General features: G+C 54.2%; 2 protein-coding genes and 1 long non-coding RNA gene across 3 annotated transcripts in view; 2 read left to right on the top strand and 1 right to left on the bottom strand.

Annotated features, from left to right (window-relative positions):
* Positions 1 to 15551, bottom strand: part of LOC114010579 (uncharacterized) — a 258400-nt gene extending 242849 nt beyond the window's left edge. Inside the window, exon 1 of the long non-coding RNA XR_008748366.1 lies at positions 15423 to 15551. This is a non-coding gene — a long non-coding RNA (uncharacterized LOC114010579). The remainder of the gene's footprint in view (positions 1 to 15422) is intronic.
* Positions 10210 to 14915, top strand: LOC129784983 (uncharacterized). The gene is made up of 2 exons (XM_055811752.1): positions 10210 to 12319; positions 13166 to 14915. The coding sequence occupies exons 1-2, from the start codon at positions 11889 to 11891 to the stop codon at positions 13647 to 13649; spliced, it is 915 nt and encodes a 304-aa protein (XP_055667727.1). The 5' UTR covers positions 10210 to 11888; the 3' UTR covers positions 13650 to 14915.
* Positions 15552 to 16424: 873 nt separating the features above from the next.
* Positions 16425 to 19078, top strand: NKX2-5 (NK2 homeobox 5). Its single transcript, XM_005231769.2, has 2 exons — positions 16425 to 16970; positions 17664 to 19078. Exons 1-2 carry the CDS (start codon positions 16676 to 16678, stop codon positions 18269 to 18271), a joined length of 903 nt encoding a protein of 300 aa, XP_005231826.1. The 5' UTR covers positions 16425 to 16675; the 3' UTR covers positions 18272 to 19078.
* The last annotated feature ends 971 nt before the right edge of the window (positions 19079 to 20049 follow it).

Here is a 20049-nt window from a genome sequence, read left to right as displayed (position 1 = left end):
GAGCCTTTTCTCTGGTTTCTGTTTGGGGACAAATCTGTGCCAACTTCCAGCAGTTCATGTGATTTAGGGATGCAGAATATAGTTCTCTTCTGCAACGTACGTGGGCTTGAAGTCAAATTCAGATACTGAAAAGATCTGGTGTGAAGCAAGCTGTGGGTTACAAACAGTTTTCTCTATGTGCATGCAATATGTCAAACTAGAAAGATGTACATCCCTTTCCACACAGTCTGAAGCTAAGAGGTACAATCTGTATATCATCCACAGTTACTTTACTTGCCCTAACCCCATCAAACCCATCTGAAGTTTCATTGAAAACTTCTAGGAGCTTTCATTTGAAACCTTAGGATGTAAGGTCCTCCTCAGAGACATCAGGCACAATTATGGTCAATTAACTTTTCTTTAAAAACAAAACCACCACAAATTCAAACTGCAAGAAGCTAAGAGGTCTCAGGGGCAAAAACTCTCATTTCAGGAGGATGTGGAAAGCTGTGGAAAGATGTGGAAAGGATGTGGATTTCAGGAGGAGGAGGAAGACAGCGTAGGCTACCCCTAAACGAAGAACGATTCTCCCTGTGCATCAGCCTGTGTTGGTTTTATAAAGTTTTAAGCATTAGAGTGCTGTGCATATGCTTAGCCATCGCTGCATACACAGGGCCTTGGAAACACAGACAGGGGGAAAAAAAAAATAAAAATGTCTCATCTAGTGACCCACACTGCCTGTGTAACTGTCTGGTCCCAGTTCCGCCTGGTCTACAGGCAGAAAATAGGAAATGAAATCTAAGACCCCGCTCGGAAACTTCAGGCCAGGTTTCTGATCTTTTTTCCAAATGTCCCAGCACACTGGTGACGGAGCTTTGAAACCTGGCCACGTCCATCTGGGGCACAGGAGCAGGCAAGGAGCAGCACAGCCAGCGCTGGGAGAGCATCAGCAGGCTGAGGCTCCTCCGAGGATTAAGCAGAGAACAGAGGTGGCTCCCTGGGGAATGCCAGCAGCCTCACGTTATTTCTCAGGAAAGTCTCCAGGAAACTGCTAATGAAGAAACGTTCTTCCTTAAAGATCTCATCTTTCTGGGCCTAAAATTTAGGAGGACAGTCTTAGGATATGTTATAAATGGGTTAAAAATATCCTGACTTTCATTGCTTGGGGATAAAATGTGGCTAAACAGTATTTCCAAGGAAAGAGGTTAGTGTCTAAGTAGAGGAAAAGATGGAGGCAATCTCTTTGCCTTTGGGAACAGGAAGAAATGCAAAAATAAACATCAAAACCCAGGAGAAAGTCATTACTTCTTAAAATACCTTTCAGCTATACCAGTCCCAGCTTTTATTTCCATTTATTAGATCTACTAAAGTAGGAGGACCAAGGAATTAGTCCAAGGAATTTAAAAAAGGATTTTAAAATCATCAAATCATGTTGCTTCTTTTCCAACAGCCCAGAAAGCAACCCACAATTTTCACTGAAGTTTTTAACTACACTTCACCTTTCCCGTCAGGAAATGACCACCCTAGAAAGCAGCCTAAAATAAAAAATAAATGTCTGCCAAAAACCTGAAAATAATGTTGCAAAGTATTTGCTTTGGTATTTGGGTGGGGGGTGTTAACAAAAACTGTTACAACAGGTCACAGTCCAATCCAGACTGTGCTGGTGTGCAAGTGCTCACAAACACACACTACAAGACAGATGATGCTTCAAGGACCTTCCCATCCACAACAAGGAGATGGTCAGGGTCGTATCCTCATTTTGCAGGTGAAGCAGAGTCAGATTTGTATCCCACGGCGAGGCAGCCGCCTAACTGGTACAGTTGGGAAGGCTCGGAGCTCCGGAGAGGCACTGGGAGCACCGCTCCGGAGCTGCACCACGCGGAACCAGCCCTATCACCTAAATCCGACCCCTTGATGGGTTGGCTGTACAGAGCATGGGCCAAGCCTGCAGAAGACCATGGAGCAGAACTAGATATTCTGGAAACCATTCTGGGGTTTAAAATACAAGCTGAGCTTTCCTTGTAATGACAGAAGAGAAAATTTTGTGTCATTTTCAGTAACCCCACAGGACTTTTTGCAATGGCTCTTGGTAGGTGGTGAGCTGACACCTCCCCCTTGCGTATCCTCCTGTTTGTGGAAGGTCTGTCAGAGCTTTGGATTTTTTAGCAGCCAACTGAGCAAGCTGCACCCAGCAGATAGGTGTTTCCCAGAGGCGGGGCGTTATGCTATGAGAATGTAGTAGCTCTATTGAGATAACAACAGCATCGGAAGCACATGGCTCTCAAATACGGGACAGCCACTCGATCTACTCTAACGAGCTAATGTCATTGGCAAAGTGGAGCAAGTATACAGTCTCCTGGCTGACTCACCTTCAAAGGGTTGTATCTCTTCATGGTGAACCTTCCTCCCTGATTTCCACTTTTCCTTCTGGTAAAGTCACTAAAGTTTTAAATATCTCCATTCACACAAGACCCACCTTAATTCCTGTACACCTACATCCCTGTGATGTATATGTGCACAGCTTCTAGACCCAGTAGGGCACTGAACTGGCTTTTTGACCACTTCTCAAATGCTTCCTGCTGCCTGCAGTTGCAGACATGACTGCCATCTGCCAAACAGTAAATAAAGGCTATTGTCTGCTCTGAAATTAATAGCAGCTTGTTTTGGCCCCCTGCCAGACAGGCTGTAATCTAACTGCATACCCTGTAGCTTTACCTGGCCGTTGCTTTTCCTTGGATTGTCACATCACATCGCATCAGGGATTCCTCAGCACCCACCGTAGGTGCCTTGGGCTGGGACTTGCTCCGCAGCACTGCCTGAGGCAGCCTTCCTTACCATCTGCAGAGGCTGAAATGAGGACAACAGGGTGCTGGGTCACAAACTTTAACACAGGGTTACCCAACTGCAAAGCCAAGGGATGTCACTTGCCAGGAAAACTTGATACTGGGTTTTCGTTTCTCCCAAGCAAGCAATAGCTCTAGCCCAGCTGTGCCTGTTGAGCAGGAGCACATGGGTGCTTGGCTGCTCACAGCCTACAGACCTCCCCGCTGTGGATGCATGCTGCTTATAGGGGACTCCTGCTGGCAGAACTCACAGCTATTTTTGACATATACAAAAGCCAAATGGCAGAGGAAAGGAACTACAGCAAGGCGTTCATATGAAACAGATAGAGGAAGACAGACCAAATACGATAGTTCAAGCTGAAAAGCAAGGAAATAGAGGAGAGCAGCACAGAGGGGATGGACCTGGAGTTTATGGAAAGGTTAGCTAGTTGTGCTATCTTGGTTCAGTCTGGGAGAAGACAACTAATACAATTAGCTTATCCAGCCAACAAGCTGGAAGGGAATCCTGGACGAACACCCAGGAGATGTAGGCCAGTGCGTGTTTGTGGGTGTCCCTGGTGTCACATGAACTGCATCACTTCTCCAGGAGAGGTAGAAGCAGCAAAGTCACACGGCAAGCAGCCAGCCTGGGGTTGCTAGCTGTTCAGAGCAAGATCTGCTGCAGGCCTTGCTTTCAAATAAGCAGGCACACTCATATCTAGATGCGTCCTAGACTTGGACATACAGGCACATGAGCATGAGGGGCTTACCAGAGCAGAGCCAAGGTCAGCTCCTCAAAGTGCTTTGACAAAGGAGCAGGGCAGGCACAGATAGAGGTTACTCCTCTCAGGACCTTCACAGTCCCATCATTTCCTAGACTACTGTTGTATACATGCTCAAAAAGAAAACAAAAAGCAGCACCTACTCTCCTGACCCCCCTAAACCTGGCCACAGGGAATATGCTCCAAGCACTGGTGCCTGCCATAGAAACCAGTTCACCAACCCTTCCTCTGACATCCTGGCCCCAAACAGCCCCCATCTCTCTGGGGACCTTACCCAGCAGTAACATTTTGCCCTTCTGCTCAGACTACCTCTCTAATTAGCTTTGTTCTGACATCACTGTTCACCCTTTGGATCCACTAAATCCAAAGCAGTGTTGGAGAAGCCAAATAAGAGAAAGTATTGAGAACCTCCCTTCCTCAGAGAACCTGCCCAGGCTGTATTTCACCTGATTTAAACAGGGTAAGTCCCAGTTCCGTGTACGTGGACACAGGTAACAGAGCACATTACCTGCTAACATCAGGCAGGAGCACAAGATGCATTAAAAAAGGAAAGAAGCTCCGAGTTTGCTCTGCAAACAACTGTCAGCTCCTCGGACCTGCCAGCTGTGCTTTGGGCACACCCAGGCTACAATCTACCGCCTGTGTCAAATGTCCCGTTTCCCCAAGTCTGCAGAGCTCAGAGAAAAGAGGATCCAGACAGTGCTTTATCTTGGTGACAACTTTCTTTTCTGCAATCAGTGCGGAACAACATGTTCAGCTATTTCCAAAAAAGATCACCAACAGCTATTGGCATCATCAGCCCTTGGTTACGCGGTTTCCGAAGCGGCACAAGGGATGACAGATTCATATTAATTCCAGTCAGCAAATGGATTATAAATACTCCCCCAGCCAGTTGCCACCTGATAGGACTGTCCTTGAGTCCTCCAATTGTGGAAGGGAGTTGTCAACTCTAAATTTACCCACCAGCACGTATTGTATAAAGCATACTGCTCTGTGATCCTTGGTAGACACTTGTGCTGTAGCCCAGCATGGATTAGACCAGAAACTGCTGGTTCCATCAACCAGCCAGACATCTCACTGTTGCTTATCTCAAGACTCTGATGGCAGGAAGGAGAAAGGGATGGGTTTGACAGGATGCGTTGGTGTATCGGTCATGCAATTGCTACAGCAGTCCCATCAAGTCTGACTTAATAAAGTGATCAAAAGCTAGGCCCACCTTTCTGATGAGGTAACAGCTTCTGTTCCTAAGGATAGACATTCCCATCAGAAAAATGTACCACCATGACCGATAGAAGTAAACTCACTCCAAGGATGGAGTGTCCAAAACCAGATAGAGCTGATACAAAGCAGACCAAGATAGTATTCCCTGTAAAAAGCAGTAGGCAGGATGCTAAAAGTTTGTAAAAATGGACTATTCACTTAAACAATTGTAATTAGATGGATTTAACTTTTACAAAACAGAAAGTAAAAAAAAAAAAAGCAAGTGAGGAGCTTCACTTTTTTCTAGCTTTAGAAAGGTCCTAGTATCTGCAGACTGGGCAGATGCACATGCTGGCAGCACCTGTCTGCAGTAGATTTTCTCAGCCCAAAAAAAAGGGTCTGCCTGAGTGGGAGGACAGTTTGTAAAGGATCAGTTCAGGGCACTTTACCTAAAGAAAGCCCCTTTTTTTGCTCATTGCTTCTTCATGCACAAAAGCTGTCCACACTCATCAGCTGGAGACAGTATTTCATCATTTTATCTGGCTCGATGGCCACAGATAAAATCTGTCCTCAGTTAGACAAATACATGGGAGTCACATGGCTGTTGAGGGCTGCAAGACATTTTGCTCCACTTTGGTTTTTTTCTGAATTCATGCCCCAGATTATTCTCTAGGGCCGTTCTTCAGTGCCCCTGAGGACACCCAGCCCCTGGGGCAGCAGCCGGAGCCTTCTGCTCACCATCCACACCCACAGCCTGGGTGCCCCCTTCCCCCAGACCCTGCAAGCCCCCAGCAGGGCTGCAGGTCCCACAAGGTGGGATTCGGCCCCAGAGTGAGGGGCAGCAGCCCAACAACCCAGTGACTGCTTCTAGACAGAGCAGGCTCTCCCGCCTGAGGGAGGCTTGCTCCATATTTCCATTATTTCTACCTGCTGAGCACTTTTTAGCAGTTGGGCCAAAATAGTACCTGCCAACTTTCTGGAAAACCTGAGGGGAAAGGAACAGGGCTGTAAAATGATGCATCACAGAAATCCTGGTGATCTTTGCTTTGAGAAACTGTAGCACATCTCTGCATTTAGGAAAAGATTTAACCTTGTGCTTTTGCACCAGGAACAGGCATTTTTGTCATGTATGTGAGAATCACCCTAAACATAGCCAAGTTGTACAGCCTGCTAAATAGCAGATTCTCCGTGCTTTCTACATACGTGGAATATTATAGCATCTTTTACCATCAAAAATACTTTTAACTCACACTGCAACTATCTCACATGGGGTACCCCAAATCAACGGATGCTTTTAGCCTCAAACTCTGCCCCTTAAATTCTTTCTGCAGTAGGGGTAAAGCTCCTGGATTATTTCATCCCTACATACAGGACAGGCAAAGGTAGAACCACTCGTACCATCAAAGCACGTGGACACGCCTGAAATGAAAGAGGAACTGAAAAGCTCCGTCTCTGTGGTTTAGCAGTTTGCTGTGGAGCAAGGCCTGGAGCTCAACAGGACAGATAAAAACTAATAGAACGGCTGCTTGTTGCACAAGCACCATGCATCCTGTGCTCTTTGTGAGGCAGAGGGTTTAGGAAAAAAGCAAAGCTGAAATAAAACCAAAAGCCTGATGGAAAATGTATACAACAGAGTCACATCCTGAGTGCCAAGTGCCTGACTGCAGCTCACACAGCATCTCCTTTGCCTCATTTTTGCTCACGTGTGATACATATAAAAAGTAGCTCAAAGTGACTTCAGTCATACAACAGCTTTTTTCAAAATGCAGATTTAGTCCAGGGCTGCTGGAGCTTGTCATAAAAAGGTACACAGAGCCAACATCATTTACACACATCAAAACGTAGAGTAGAAATCTGTACTGCAGGACATTTTATCCTACTGGAACTTTAATCCAGCTAATGCTAACAAGTCCAGAGAGAGTCAACTAAGCAAATGGATCTGCTCTATTTCCATTAGATCTCCACCACAGCGTTACACCAGCAGTGATGAGACCGTTGCCTCCTCCTGCCCAACACCTAAAATCTCAGCACTACACAGCCAAGGATCCGGAGGTTTCACATCCCTGATGAAATTTAATTTCCCAAGACAGGAGATCCATAGTCATTTTCCATTTCGTTTTGCCACAGCTTCCATCACCTACAGTGCAGGGCACTGCCTGAATGTGAACTACTGGATCAGGTTCATATTTTGTAAATATTAGTGTTACTTTATGAACTTTGCCATCAACGAGAGCAAAGCTAGAGAGGCTGGAATATGACACAATGGTTTTGAGCTTGGCTGCTATTTGTCCGTTTTTTAAAAAGCAGGGAGGGAGAAGGAAAAGGATAGTTTAGAATTGTGGTTAAACACATTTTTTTTCTCTAGAGGCATTTCGGGTTTTGCCTTTGCTTTGTTTATTCATCTTTGGAGCTAAGTAAAGCCATATTTTTTAAACATAGGACATCCCCCTTTTCTTTTTAAATTCTGAAATTCTAAGAGTCACCCTAGACTCAGGCTGCTCTGACTGCTGGCAGCCAAATGCATCTTTCAGAGTGTTTTCTTGTGACCTAAGAAAGATTTATTTTTTCAGTCATTCCAGTTGGATGTACCTTTGTTCACTTTCCAGGAGTGGTTCAGTTTTGTGACTTTTTTCCTTTTAAATTACAGTATGTAATAGAGTTTCTAGTCTGGGTCTCAGTTCTGTTATGATACTTCAAGCACATGAGTGATCCTGGTAACTCAGATATTTAAAATTTGACCAGCACTTTGGGACCTTACTGAATCAGGGCTTACATGTTTCTTTATTCCTTTTTAAGGGTTTTACCGTCTTTTTCCTCTTCTTCAAAGTGGACGCATAATGTGGCTCAAATACACACAAAACTGAGAGCACATTTTTACCAAAGCGTGTTTTGACAGCAGGAGCAGTGAAGATCAGAGCTAGGACTTCTACCCCTTCTTTTCAGGATGGACTCTGCCAAACAGGAGGGCTGGAAGCCATGGGGCACCTCATCCTGAACTACACAGGAGGTAGTGGGTGAAACAACTTGCACTGGACACAGCAAAGGGAAAAACCTCAGAAAATACTTCAGGATAGAGATTTCCACCTCCACAGGCTGGCTGTGCCTAAAATCCATTTCCAAACCCAAGGAGCCACAGTGGGGATCCCAGAGGTTTAAAATCCATTTCCAAACCCAAGGAGCCACAGTGAGGATCCCAGAGGTTTCAGTCCTCCTGTGCGGACATGGAGTATTCCCCAGCTGGAGCTGGAGGTGGGGAATGCGTGTCCCAGGAGAGCGCCCTGGGCACGGAAGGGCTGCGCTGGGGCGGCCGGAGGGTTGGAGTGGAAAAGGCATCTGGGAAGAAGCAATGCAGAGCCTGACAGCTCGGAGACGGCCAGATGTTTTCATCATTATGGAAAAAATCTGTTGGTGCCTCTTTGCCCAGAGAAACACTGGAGGAGGAAATATCCTCTTGAGCTCTGATCAGGGCTGTATATTAAAATGGCGATGAGCCAGGGTCAAAAAACAAGAGAAATGGGAGGAAGGGATCTTTTCTGACTCCGGCTCTGACATGCAATGTGAAGGTGCCCCGAAAGGCTGCACTGCCTCCCCAGGGATCTTTTCCCAAATCACTGCCTCAGAGAGCTGGAGAGACAGGGCCTGGAAGATGGGCCTTAGAGATGTTTCTTCAGCACCCCCCCAGTGCTCCCTCATCCCTCCAGCTGCAGCAGGTGCTGCCCCAGGGACGTGCAGCCCCGGGGACATGTAACCCTGGAGCTGCAGAGCTGTGGAAACACACAGCCCTGAGGCTGCAAGGAGACTGAGCGCAGCAATAACACTCCCAGGGGCTGGGAACCCTGTCCCAGTTTACAAAATCAGCACTGAAGGAAGCCCGCTGCCCGCCTGGCCCCAGACACCCCTGTCTGCCCCAAGCCCCAGGCTTAGGGATATAACCAAGACCAGGAGACACCGAAGGGTGAGACCCAGGGCTGGGTTTTCCAGCTGCAGGGGTAACCGGTTCCCGGTCTCCCCTTCTCTCCCCGCATCCCCTGCAGCCGCCGGTGCCCCTCAGCCCGAGCATCCCGACGGGCTGCAGGACGCCAGGATACGGCCAGCCCCTTCCCCCGGGGCAGCTCCTCGGGATTCATCCCTCCCCACGGATCCCCCCTTCCCCAAAGCGCCGCGGCCCCGGCCCCCGCCGGCTCCTCTCACTAATTTTAGCCTGCCGGCACGCACGGTACGGTGCAATCGAAACCCAAAAGTAACCCCCGAGGACCGCCCGGGAGCAAAGCGCGCAAAACGGTAAGAAAACGCCAAGAGCCGAGCGAAAATCCCTCCGATTCCTATAAGAAATAAATCCTATCCGCAAAATAAAAGGGCGTTTAACGTTTCGTGCGTTTCACTTGGATTTTTTTGTTCTTTAATTGACAAGTAGAAAAGGCGCCTGGGCTTGGAAGGGGACGGCAAAGCGCGCAGACCTGGCAGGGAGGAAGGCAGGCACCGAGGGGAACTCTCCCTCCTTTCCTCCCTTTCTTCTTTTCACAGTATAACTGGAGTTCCAAAAAAAAAAAAAAAAAAAAAGCTGCCGTTTAAATGATACTTTTCCCTCTACCGCTGAAAAACGGGCTGATTAATTAACGCAGAAATTGGGGGAGAAAAAAAGCAGATCTGGTTTTATTTATATGACCTTCCTTTGAAAATTAGAGAGACTTATGCAGATATAAAAAACTTGGAAATTTTACCCAGGGGGCGGGGGGGAAGAGTAAAAATCTAGAACTTTTAGAAGATTTTCGTTTCTTTCCACCCCTTTTTTTCTTGACATACACTTGAAATACATCACATTGTATGTTCAGTAATTGTATATTCATCAGGGTGATGCAAACTCTTTCTCGCGCGTGTATTCACCAGTTTCTCTCTCACACATATATTTTAATTTCGCACCGATTTCTTCCCAACCGTTTTTTCTCTCTGCAAAACAAACCGCGGGAGCACGCGGGGTTTTAGTTTTAGGGAGAGGATGCAGGAACGGGACCCTTCGGAGAAACCAACTCGTTCCCCATCAGACCGCCACAAACACGGACGGATCATTTCCCCGCTTCGAGAAAACGAACGGCTGAACAGCCTGGTCCTGCTGCGGGGATGGAGCGGTGGGGAGCCCCGGGGGAGCGGGCAGCCCCCCAGCCCCCGCTCCTGGCGCCTCCGATCCGGCTCCGCCAAACCCGCGAGTCTCGGGGCAGAACTGGAAGCGGGTCTGAGCATCCCCGGCTAGGGGAGGGTATTCCTTTTTTTTTTTCTCTCTTTTTTTTCTTTTCTTTTCTTTTCTTGTTTGTTGGGTTTTGTTGAGTTGGGGGCTTTTTTTGGTTGCTGGTTTGTTTGGTGTTTGGTTTTGGGTGGGTTTTTTTTTGGGGGGGGGGGGATTGCTGTGGGTTTTTTTAAATATTTGTTAATAATAAATACCGGAAGACGCCCGGCGCTCCCGCTAGGAGCGGCAGCCACCCTGGGGGCGGGGGGGGCATTTTGCAGGACGGGGTAAGACCCGGGCCGGCTGGCCCGTACCCCCCCGCCCCAGGCAGCCCAGCTGCATCGCGGCAAGTGCGGGAGAAGAAGCGGGGCCGCCCCGGGAAGGCACCTTCCTTCTGCAGGGGGGCGAGGAAGGGCAGAGCCACCCACCCCGCGGAGGCCCCGCGGGAGCGGAGGGGGGCAGCTGGGTGGGACAGGGGACCCCCGACCCGCGGCTTGCCCTGGGGGCAGCCGATTTCATGCCTCTCCGGCGGTGGGTCACAGGCTGGGCCCTCGCCGGAGCAGAGGTGGGGGTCAGGGCTCTGTAACTCTACTCGCCCCGGTTCATCCTCCTGCCCGTCTCGGCGGAGCCGGTGCCGTCAGGAAGGGGCTTTCCCCGAGCGTCCGAGCTGAGTCCCGCTGCCGGGACCCCCGGGGCCAGACCTGCCGCAGCCCGGGGGCGCTGAGAGCCGGCACCCCCGGGCAGGGCGGTGGCTGGGAATGCTGTCGGTCCCGCATCTCCGCGGGGACAGGGGGAATCATTTTTGAGACACATCAAGCCCAGACACCGTCTCTTGTTAAATATGGTCCACCACCCCCATCGCCACCCCCGCCCCGACGTGCGCCTGCAGGCTGCGCCCCCCTGCCCCGCGCTGCGCGGCCGAGGGCAGAGCCGGCTCCGGGGGGGGAGCAGGGTCCCCCCGGCCCGGCGGGACCCCCGGGCAGCGCATAACGTGCACGGTGGCATCGCAAGACGGATCGCATTTGCACGGCCAGCGGGAAGTATCCGAGAAGCCACACCTTTACCTCCTTTGGAAAGCACCGTGCGGACAGACAAGCTGCAACCCCCCGAAACCCCGCAGCGGCTCCAGCCCCCTCCCCGAGCCCGCTCCCATCCCCGCCGGAGCCGGCGGCACCTTTCCCCGTGGGAGGTAAATGGTGCCAAAGCTCCGAGGGAGAAGGCAGGGCAGACCTTCGAAACACTCCACGCCTCACAGTGCCTGGAAGGTATTTCGGTTTTTAAACAGTTGTCTTGACCATCGCTCCACACCGGTGCGTCCTGGCGACTGGACCTGCGTGTCAAACCGTTGTTGCACTTACTAAACGTGAAACTCTCTTCGGTCGTTTAATTTTCCCGTCCCTAAAACAACCGTATTGCTTCTGCCCTGTGCGCGCTCCCCTTGGAAACATAACGAACAAGCACTTCTGTAATTAACTGGCCGCGTTAAAAAGCTTTTACTCGAGCGCGGAGAAGCGGTGGGCGCTGGAGCCAGCGTTAATAGCGGGGGGTGCTGCAACGCCCGGGTGCTGGGAGAGGGGCGCTGGGAAGGGCGACGACAGCCCAGATGGCGAGTACAGCACAGGTACCGGCAGAAAAAGTGACAGGCAGGGTAAAATTAAAACTTTTCATTTATCTGACCAGCTTCCAACTTTCGCTTCAGTCGCGGGGTAGAGGGGAAAACCCACTTCCAGCGCCCGAGGTGCAAAAGCCAGCTTCATTGCCAGATTCCAGGCACGGAGCCCAGGACAGGAGGGGAAAATCCGCGGTGGCATTTGCTATCCAAGCCCCCATGCCCAGGTCACCCCGTCCCGGTCACCGGCGGAGGCGGAAAGCGGCGACCGAGCTATGCCCCGGGCGGCCCCCCGTGCTGCCCGAAAAGGGGGGATGTGGGGGGTGTACCAAAACCGAAACAACACGGGACAGTCTTATTCCGGGCTTTGCATAAATTGTCCTGAAATAAAGGGAAGACACTTCGGCGCTTTCGAGCTGCTGCATTCGAGTGCTGTGCCCTGGCACCAGCCTGCCCGGCTGCGGCGGCGCCGCCAGCCGCTCTGTCGGGGGGCAAGGGCTCGGTGGTCCCCGAAGGGCCCGGCAGGGACGAGCCGGGACCCCCCTGCGGCGGGCAGAAGTCCCGGAGGCCGAGCAGCGGGGATGGCACCGGAGAGGCCGCCCAGCACCTGCCCCGCCGCCGAAGAGCGGGGCCGTCCCGGAGGAGCCCCCCCGGCCCAGGGCGCAGCAGCCGCGACCACGGGGCAGAGGCGAGGCCCCTCGCCAAGGTCAAACCGCTCTTTTTCTTGCGCAATGGCCGGGGAAGGGCGGCCAGGGCCGCGGAGCGGGGGTGCTGTCCCCGCCGGCAGCCCCGGCGCCGGAGGCAGAGCGGGGTGGGTGGGAAAGGCGGGCTGCTCGGGAGCACTGGGGGGAAAAATAAAAAGATGGAAAAGAAAAGGGGGGGGGGGGGGAGGGAAGAAAGAAAAAGAGGCGGGGAGGAGGAATAAAAAAAAAGGGAGCAAGAAAAGGAGAAGGCTTTAGCTGCAGCAGAGGGGAGCGCCTGGACAGCTCCAAAGCCTTTTTCCTCTGCAAAAATCCAGAGGGGTGAAAGCAAACCCTCCCCCAGCCCCAACCGCCCGCCGCAGCCCCCAGGCCCCCTCCGGGACCCCCGGGGGGACCCCGCCACGGCAGACGCGCACCGCAGACCAGCTATCACGCCGGAAGAATTTATTCGACCAAGGCTGGCCGTTTGGTAGCATCCTTTTCCAATCGTTTGCAAAATAGCAACTGGCCAAAAGCCCTTGGGGAGCCCTCGGGGACCCTCAGAGATCCCGAGATTCCAGCGGCTCCCGCCGCCCACGATGGGAACCGGGAGATTGGCGCAAATTCTCGCAAGGAAATCCTAATAGGCTATTTCTGGACTACTGGCTCTTAACAAATCTATAGCACCTGAAGTGTTAGCACTCAATTAGTGACAAGGTTTCAAACCCCGGCGTTTACTGGTGAGGTATAAACAGAGTCCTCGGGAGATAGCCGGGAATTAGGGCGGGAGGGGGCCCTGGGCATTTTAACCGACTGGGATTAAGAGGAAAACTTTTTTAAAAGGCTCCATCTCTCTCTCTCTCACTAAACAGTCCGAGGTGTCGAAAGCTCTGGAGGAAGAGAGGATGTGCTCGCCGGGAGCTAATTGCGAGCTTGGGTGTTTCGGGTTTTTTTTTGTTTGTTTGTTTGTTTTCAGCAAGAAAAGTTAAAAAAAACCCCACCCACCTCCAAATATACCCCAAAAAAAGAAGAAAACTAAACCCAAACGAACCGCATTTAGCAATCCCGAGGAGAAGCAACGAGCGGGTGTGGGAGACAACTCTCGTCCGCCAGGGGCTTTTCTGGGTGCGGGGGCCCGGCTCGGTTCCGAAGGGGCAGCGAGAGCGACCTGCAGCTGGCGGGAGGGGTCGGGGCACCCCCTGCCTTCCCCTCACGGCCAGGAAGACAGCACCGGCTTTGCTCACCCCGTCTCCCCCACGTACACCCACGGGGCCTGGGTGTAGGATGGGTGGGCTGGAGAGGGTGTTTTGGGGCGCTCCTCCGGGGTCCTGTCTCCCTTTACTCCTTTTTGGGTGATATTTAAACGCGATTCTAATGTCGCACCCACTAGCCTGCAATCAAGAGCGACCACACAGAGGGTAAAAGCGGTGTAGGAGAGCTTGGAGTGCGGGGGGTGCCTCCCCTCCAGCCCTGCAAGCCGGGTCCGGAGCAGGGTGAACCGATCGCCTTTGTCCCCTCTGCTCGCCTGCCCTCGGCAGAGACGCCGTTTGCAGTCGGAGCCTGGCTTCAGCGGGCTGCTGGAGAGCATCGGGCAAGGGAGAAGGCCGAGAGGGGTGGGGGGGTGGTTGGGAAATGGGTGCTGAGCCCCGACCCGGAAAGTCCGTGAGCTGCTGTATGTCAGTAACTTACTCATCAATCAGCCGGACACAGAGCAGACCTGGCCTCTCTTTGCGGAGTGTTTGCTTTTTCACCAATTATTGCGGCCCTGCAGCTCTTTTTGTTGATACAGTAGTTCTAAAAAGTGCTAATGTTCATTTATCAGGGGGCCGAGCCCGGGACTCCCACTAGTTGTGATCCTTCCAAAAATATAAACACGAAGAGAAGGGCTAGGGCTAAAGCCCCCATTTGTTTCTAAACCGCAGTATTAAAAGTGATGCATTGTTGAAGATAAAGCGGAGATAACGCTGTCTGTCTCCAATGAATGTCTCCCCGACGCATTAATGACATTCCAAATGATAGCTCCGGCTTATCGTTCAATTAATCACTTCCACCCTCTGCAGCCGGGCCCACATCGATCGGGAGCCGCCGTGTGACTGGGGGTCTGGAGGAAACCCGTCAGTCCTCGCTTCACAGCGGTTCGCGGGGCGGCAGCTCTCCCGGCCGCGGGGCCGCCGTCGGGGATGCTCTGCGGGCCCTTTCCCCGCCGGGTTCAGCGGGCAGAGGGGCACCGCCGGGCGGCCGCTGCCCTGCGAGCTCCCCTGGGCTGGGGAGGGCGTTTGGGCCCAGGGTGGAGGAAGGGAGCACCACCGGAGCCCGTTTCTCCCGTCCCGAGGGAGGTGGATGGTACCAAGGCAGGCGAACCTGCGGCCGCGGGTTTGGATTTGCCGGGGGTGTGTGAGATCGGGATCACTCCGTTATTGTAGTGTTGATCCAACTTATCCCGATTAGCTTGTAATAAAACGGAGGCAACCAAGGTTAGAAAGACCACCGGGCGCTGCATAGGGCAGATAACCCGGCAAAGTCCCGCCGTAGGCCCCTCTCCCGAGCCGGGCTGCCGAGGCTGCCTCCACCTTCCTCGGGCACTTCATCCCTTCCCCTGCAACCGGGAAAAAGCCCCTCCGAGCTGTTTCCCAGGGAAGGCTGCAGGGAGCTCAACCGCTTGGCCGCCCCCCTCCCCTCGTTAAACAGCGGTATTTCAGGCCTCCCCGCGTACAGCAACCGCTCCAGCTGCCATCGCAAGATGTGGATCTGGTTTGCGAACAAACCGCTCCCCGGGCACCAGCGGGCGGCTGCGGCGAGGGACTGCGAGCGGCGGGGCTGCTGCTGCGGCTGCACCGGCCAACGGTCCCTGGGGAGCGGGACCGAAAGCACGGCACCGCCCGCAAAAGCATCCTCACCTTAGCCAGCTTCCCCAGAAGGGAGCCCGAGGGTGCCGAGACACTAAATCTCGGGGGGGGGAGGGACAGCAGCAGGTACCCCACGGGAAGCAGGGCAGCTGGGGCAGGTGCCCGCCTTTTCACCCGCCCCGCAGCGTTTCCTCCGTTTGCAGGAAGATTCGGAAAAAACTCGCCCTGCGAACCCCGCGGCCTCCCCGGGCAGGGCCCGCCCGAGGGACCCCCTCTAACTCACCGCATCCCCGCAGGGCTTCTCCGCTCGGCTCCCCGGCCCCTGCCTTATCTTCCACCGTCCCCGGCTCGGCGGGGACAAGCCGGTGCCCGTGCCCCCGGAGCCGGGCCGCCGAGCGCCGCAGGAGGCTTCCTCCCTTACTATTATTACTCCCCACCTCGCCCCCCGAAGCCAGAAAGCGCCGTAACGCCCCTCCTCAACCTGCGACTTTGCCGCTAAGGTTTATTTTAGCAACTCCAAGCGCGTTAAATTAACCGGCTCCCGCTTCTACCGGTGAATGGCGAGGCCCGGGGGCAGCCGCCCGCCCGCCGGGGCTGCGGGGACCCGGCCAGCCCGGAGGTCGCCCCCGCCTCCCAAAGCCCAGCGCCCGGCTGCTCTGCCTTGCTCCTCTCCTGCCCCCAAAAGCCCTGTATATTTTGCAACGCCTTCAACCCGCGGGTTTTGGGGTTATTTTGGGGGGGTTGGGGTTTTTTTTCCTCGACAATGCTGGTTTTTTTGTGGGAAAGCTTTACAAAACAGGCGGGGGACACACATCCAACCAGCATTTCCCCCTCCAAAGCCAGGAAGGGGCTGTTTAGGGGGTCTCTGCTATCAGCTGGACTTTGCGGGCATTGTGCTGCTTCAGAATATCTGTATAAACCTTAAGCGCGGATTTCCCCCTGAGAGCGCTTCACACAACAGTGAATTCCCGTTCTCTGGTTCCTGCGATCTGATACTGCAGAATACTAAAACCGAAACCTCCGTTTCCTCACTTTTAAAAAAAAAAAAAAAATGAAATCAGCACATATTTGGTTGATGGTTTCCTCCCGGCCTGTTTATTTAATCTGACTGTATGATAGATGGCATCAGATAGTGGCTTTGTACACATTAGGCCATTCTGCATTTTTTTTTTGTTTTTAATGGATCAACAAACTCAGCGGGGAAAAGCTGGATAAATACAGTGCCGCCCCTTTAAATGAGTGGAGATGTTTTTGAGATGTATTACTATATTAGGTGACATGGAACTTTGCATCTCTCATACCATCACTGCAATGTTGGCCAATAGAAAGCTAAAGTCACCCAAAAACTGCCTAGTCCCTCCTTCCCTTCCCTTATGGTCTGGTCCTACCTGCCTCCAGTGCACAAGTCAAGGCTACTCGCGGGAATGCTATGTGCCCCCTCCATGAGCCCACGCTCCACCACTGCTCCAGGTTGGCTGCTCCTCACCTACTTTTCCATGACCCTGGCCTCCGGCCACTGCCCCGCTCCCCGCCGCAATGTTTCCTAGCCCTGTGACAACGACACCCTTCTCAGTCAAGGATATTTTGAACCTGGAACAGCATCAGAGCGGCCTGGCCTCTATGGAGCTCTCCTCGCTGTCCTCCCCGTCCTGCATGCTGGCCACCTTCAAGCAGGAGACGTACAGCGCCGAGCCCCCGGCCCTGCCCGACCTGCGGGAGGAGCTGCCCGAGGCACCCCCGGCCAAGGCTGCCACCACCTTCCCTGGCTCCTACTATGTGAAAAGCTACGTGGAAATGGACTCGGCCAAGGACACCAAGGTGGACAAGAAAGGTAAAGCCGGCGAGTAACGGTGGTGCTGCCTGGGGCTCACTGCTGGGCTCCAAACCCAGGGAAAGGGAGGGCAGGGGGAAGGTGACCCCCGGCTCAGGGGTGGCGGGAGGGGGCCACCGCGTCGGACCTCGGCCCCCACCTGCCCCCAGCCTCGGGGCCCGGGGGAGAAAGAGCATGGGGAGCAAAAGCGCCTTCATCCCCTCCCAGACCCCGCGGTGCAGCAGCGGGACAGACCCACCACGGGGAGCGTCCCGCTGACCCCGGTCCAGAGACCCCCACGGCTGCCCCAGCGGGACCAGGGCCACGGCCTTAAGCTTGCCCAGAAATCAGGCGATAAATCGAATTTCCAACTCGCTGCCCAACGGGGTCGGGGTGGGATTTGTTGCAAAGGCTGCAGGTGATGAATCCACACCATGGCACAGGCGGTCGCAACTCAAATCAGTGCACGCAGTACCCTTGTTTTTAAATAAATAAAGAAAGAAACGAAAAAAGACTCGATGGAAAATTGCCAGAGAGGTACTTATGGAGCAGGGCAGGGCCGGGCCCACTACCGCAGGAGCGGGTCGCTGCAGTGGCCTGTGGGGCCGAGGCCAGGGAACAGTCGGGGCTTGCGGTTTATCGAACATCGTTTTACTTTTTTGCACATTTTTTTGTTCCTCCCCTTTTTTCTTCTGCCCACTTATTTTGCTGCAGAACTGTGTTCCCTGCACAAGAGCCTGGAGCAGGAGAAGAGAGACCTTGAAGATCCCGAGCGCCCCAGACAGAGGAAAAGGAGGAAACCTCGCGTCCTCTTTTCTCAAGCCCAAGTCTACGAACTGGAGAGAAGGTTCAAGCAGCAGAAATACCTCTCTGCTCCCGAGAGAGACCATCTAGCCAACGTCCTAAAGCTCACCTCCACCCAGGTGAAAATTTGGTTCCAGAATCGAAGGTATAAATGCAAAAGGCAGAGACAGGATCAGACCCTCGAAATGGTGGGCATCCCCCCACCCCGGCGGATAGCGGTGCCGGTACTGGTGCGCGATGGGAAGCCCTGCCTGGGGGAGTCTTCTCCCTACAGTTCACCGTACAATGTCAGCATTAACCCCTATAGCTATAACGCCTACCCCGCGTACACTAACTACAACAGCCCCGCCTGCAACGCCAACTACAACTGCAACTACCCGTCCATGCAGACCATGCAGCCCTCGGCGGCCGGCAACAACTTCATGAACTTCAGCGTAGGGGACTTGAATTCAGTGCAGACGCCCATCCCGCAGGGGAACGCGGGGATCTCCACGTTGCACGGGATCCGAGCCTGGTAGAGCCGCCCCCGCACCCAGCCCGCTCCCCTCCGTGGACCGCGGCCACCGGCGAGACCCCGGCGCCGGGGATGGAGGGGCTTCGGCCGCGCCTGCGAGCCGGTCTCGGGACATTTTCAGGCTGCCGGGGGGATGAGGACAGTTCCATGTAGCATCCCGGCAGAGTTCACTGGCGTGGCGGCCGGGGAGGTGTCCGGTGGTTGGTGCGGTGGCCGCGGTCCGTGCGGGGCCAAGTGGGCACCGCACCGGGGGGACTCGGCGCTTCCCGACCCCCCGCACTCCCCCTTCACCCTGGGGTCTTCGCCCCGCTGATTCCGCTCCTTCCTTCCTACGAAGCAAGCGGTCATTTCGCTTGACTAGCTCCCAACAACAGCTAGCCAAGCCCTGCAACTTTTTTTTCCCTTTTCTTTTCTTTTTTGCTCTATACTAATTATTATTAAGATCCACATTTAATTTTTGCACTTCCCGTACGGTCCCCGCTGTCCGGCCGGTTCAGCACCTCGCCAGCACCCAGGTCCTCCCTTGCGAGGCCGCTAACGCCGGCCCCGGCTGCGCGGCCGGTGCCGGGGCGGGAGCGGGGCGGGCGGCGGCTCCCCCCCCAGTCGGGATGAGGACAGACCCCCCACCACCCCAGCCGAGGAATACAGACACCCCGACCCGCCAGGTCCCCGTAGGGTTATGCACTAAACCGTGAGTTAGTACTGAAATGCACTGTCCGCCCCTCGCCCGCCGCCCCGTCCGCGTTCCCCTTTGCTGTACGAGCTGACGGAGATCAGCGAGTTGTCATTAAAGAAGAGTGGCTGAACCTGGCGCGTCCCTGGCGTTCCTTGTCCGGCCCGGGCCCCCCGCACCCGCCGGCGACAGCCCCCAGCTTGCCCTGCCACCTCCCCGGCTGTGCGTGGTCCTCCCGTAATTTCAGCAATTCCCGGCTTGAGGTTTGCAAACCGTGCTTGTATCTAAAGGTCTTTCAAAAATAATTTAAAAGCTGCTTTTTGAGCTCACAGCCCGGGCAGGATCAATATGCACCAGCCGTGTCCCGTCCCCTCCCTTGGGCTGGGGTCGGGGCTGGCACCGCGTGTCCTGTCCCCCCCGCCCCGACGTGACCCCAACGCTCCCGAGTGTCCGGGCGCGGGGGACGAGCGTTTCTCCCCCACACAGAAAAGCAATGCAAGGGGGGTACAGACACCCCAAGCCATACACCAAGGGGAGCTGGCTCCGCCGGAGGGGAGCTGCCCCGCAGCGCACCCGCAGGAGGTTTCCGCGGCTCCTCCGCACCCCATCCCCATGGGGGAGAAGGGCCAAGGACCCCCGCCTGCCCCCCAGACTGCTCCGGGGCTGCGAGCAGGGCTCCCCACCGCCCGGCTCCCCACCTCTGCATCAGCCCCAGCCTCCCGGCCGCTTTTACAGTAGTCGCTATCAAATGTCAATTATTGAGAGTGAGAAACAACAAACATTGTAATTCAGCGCAGTCAAAACATCCTCTGAGCGTCTGGGATCGTCCGGCCCGGTGACAAGGCGATTAGGGGAACCTGCAACCTCTCCTGCCTCGGCCATATCGGCCCCATCAGTAAACAGGGATGGAGACAGGGTGGCTGTGGCCCTGGGACACGGGATGAAAGGCTGTCGGTGAATGGAAGCTGCCTGCAGCCTCTCTCTCTCTCCTTGCCATGGGGACCAACCTCACACACACACCCCCACCTCCCCGAGGCAGGATTGCACAGATAAGGAGCTCCGACCTCCTTCCTATCCTTGCAAATGGAAGAGGAGCCCTAGGTGCTGCT

This window comes from Falco peregrinus, chromosome 8 (assembly GCF_023634155.1).
Source record: "Falco peregrinus isolate bFalPer1 chromosome 8, bFalPer1.pri, whole genome shotgun sequence".
Classification (NCBI taxonomy): Eukaryota; Metazoa; Chordata; class Aves; order Falconiformes; family Falconidae; genus Falco; species Falco peregrinus.
This window is presented reverse-complemented; position numbering and strand designations above follow the sequence as displayed.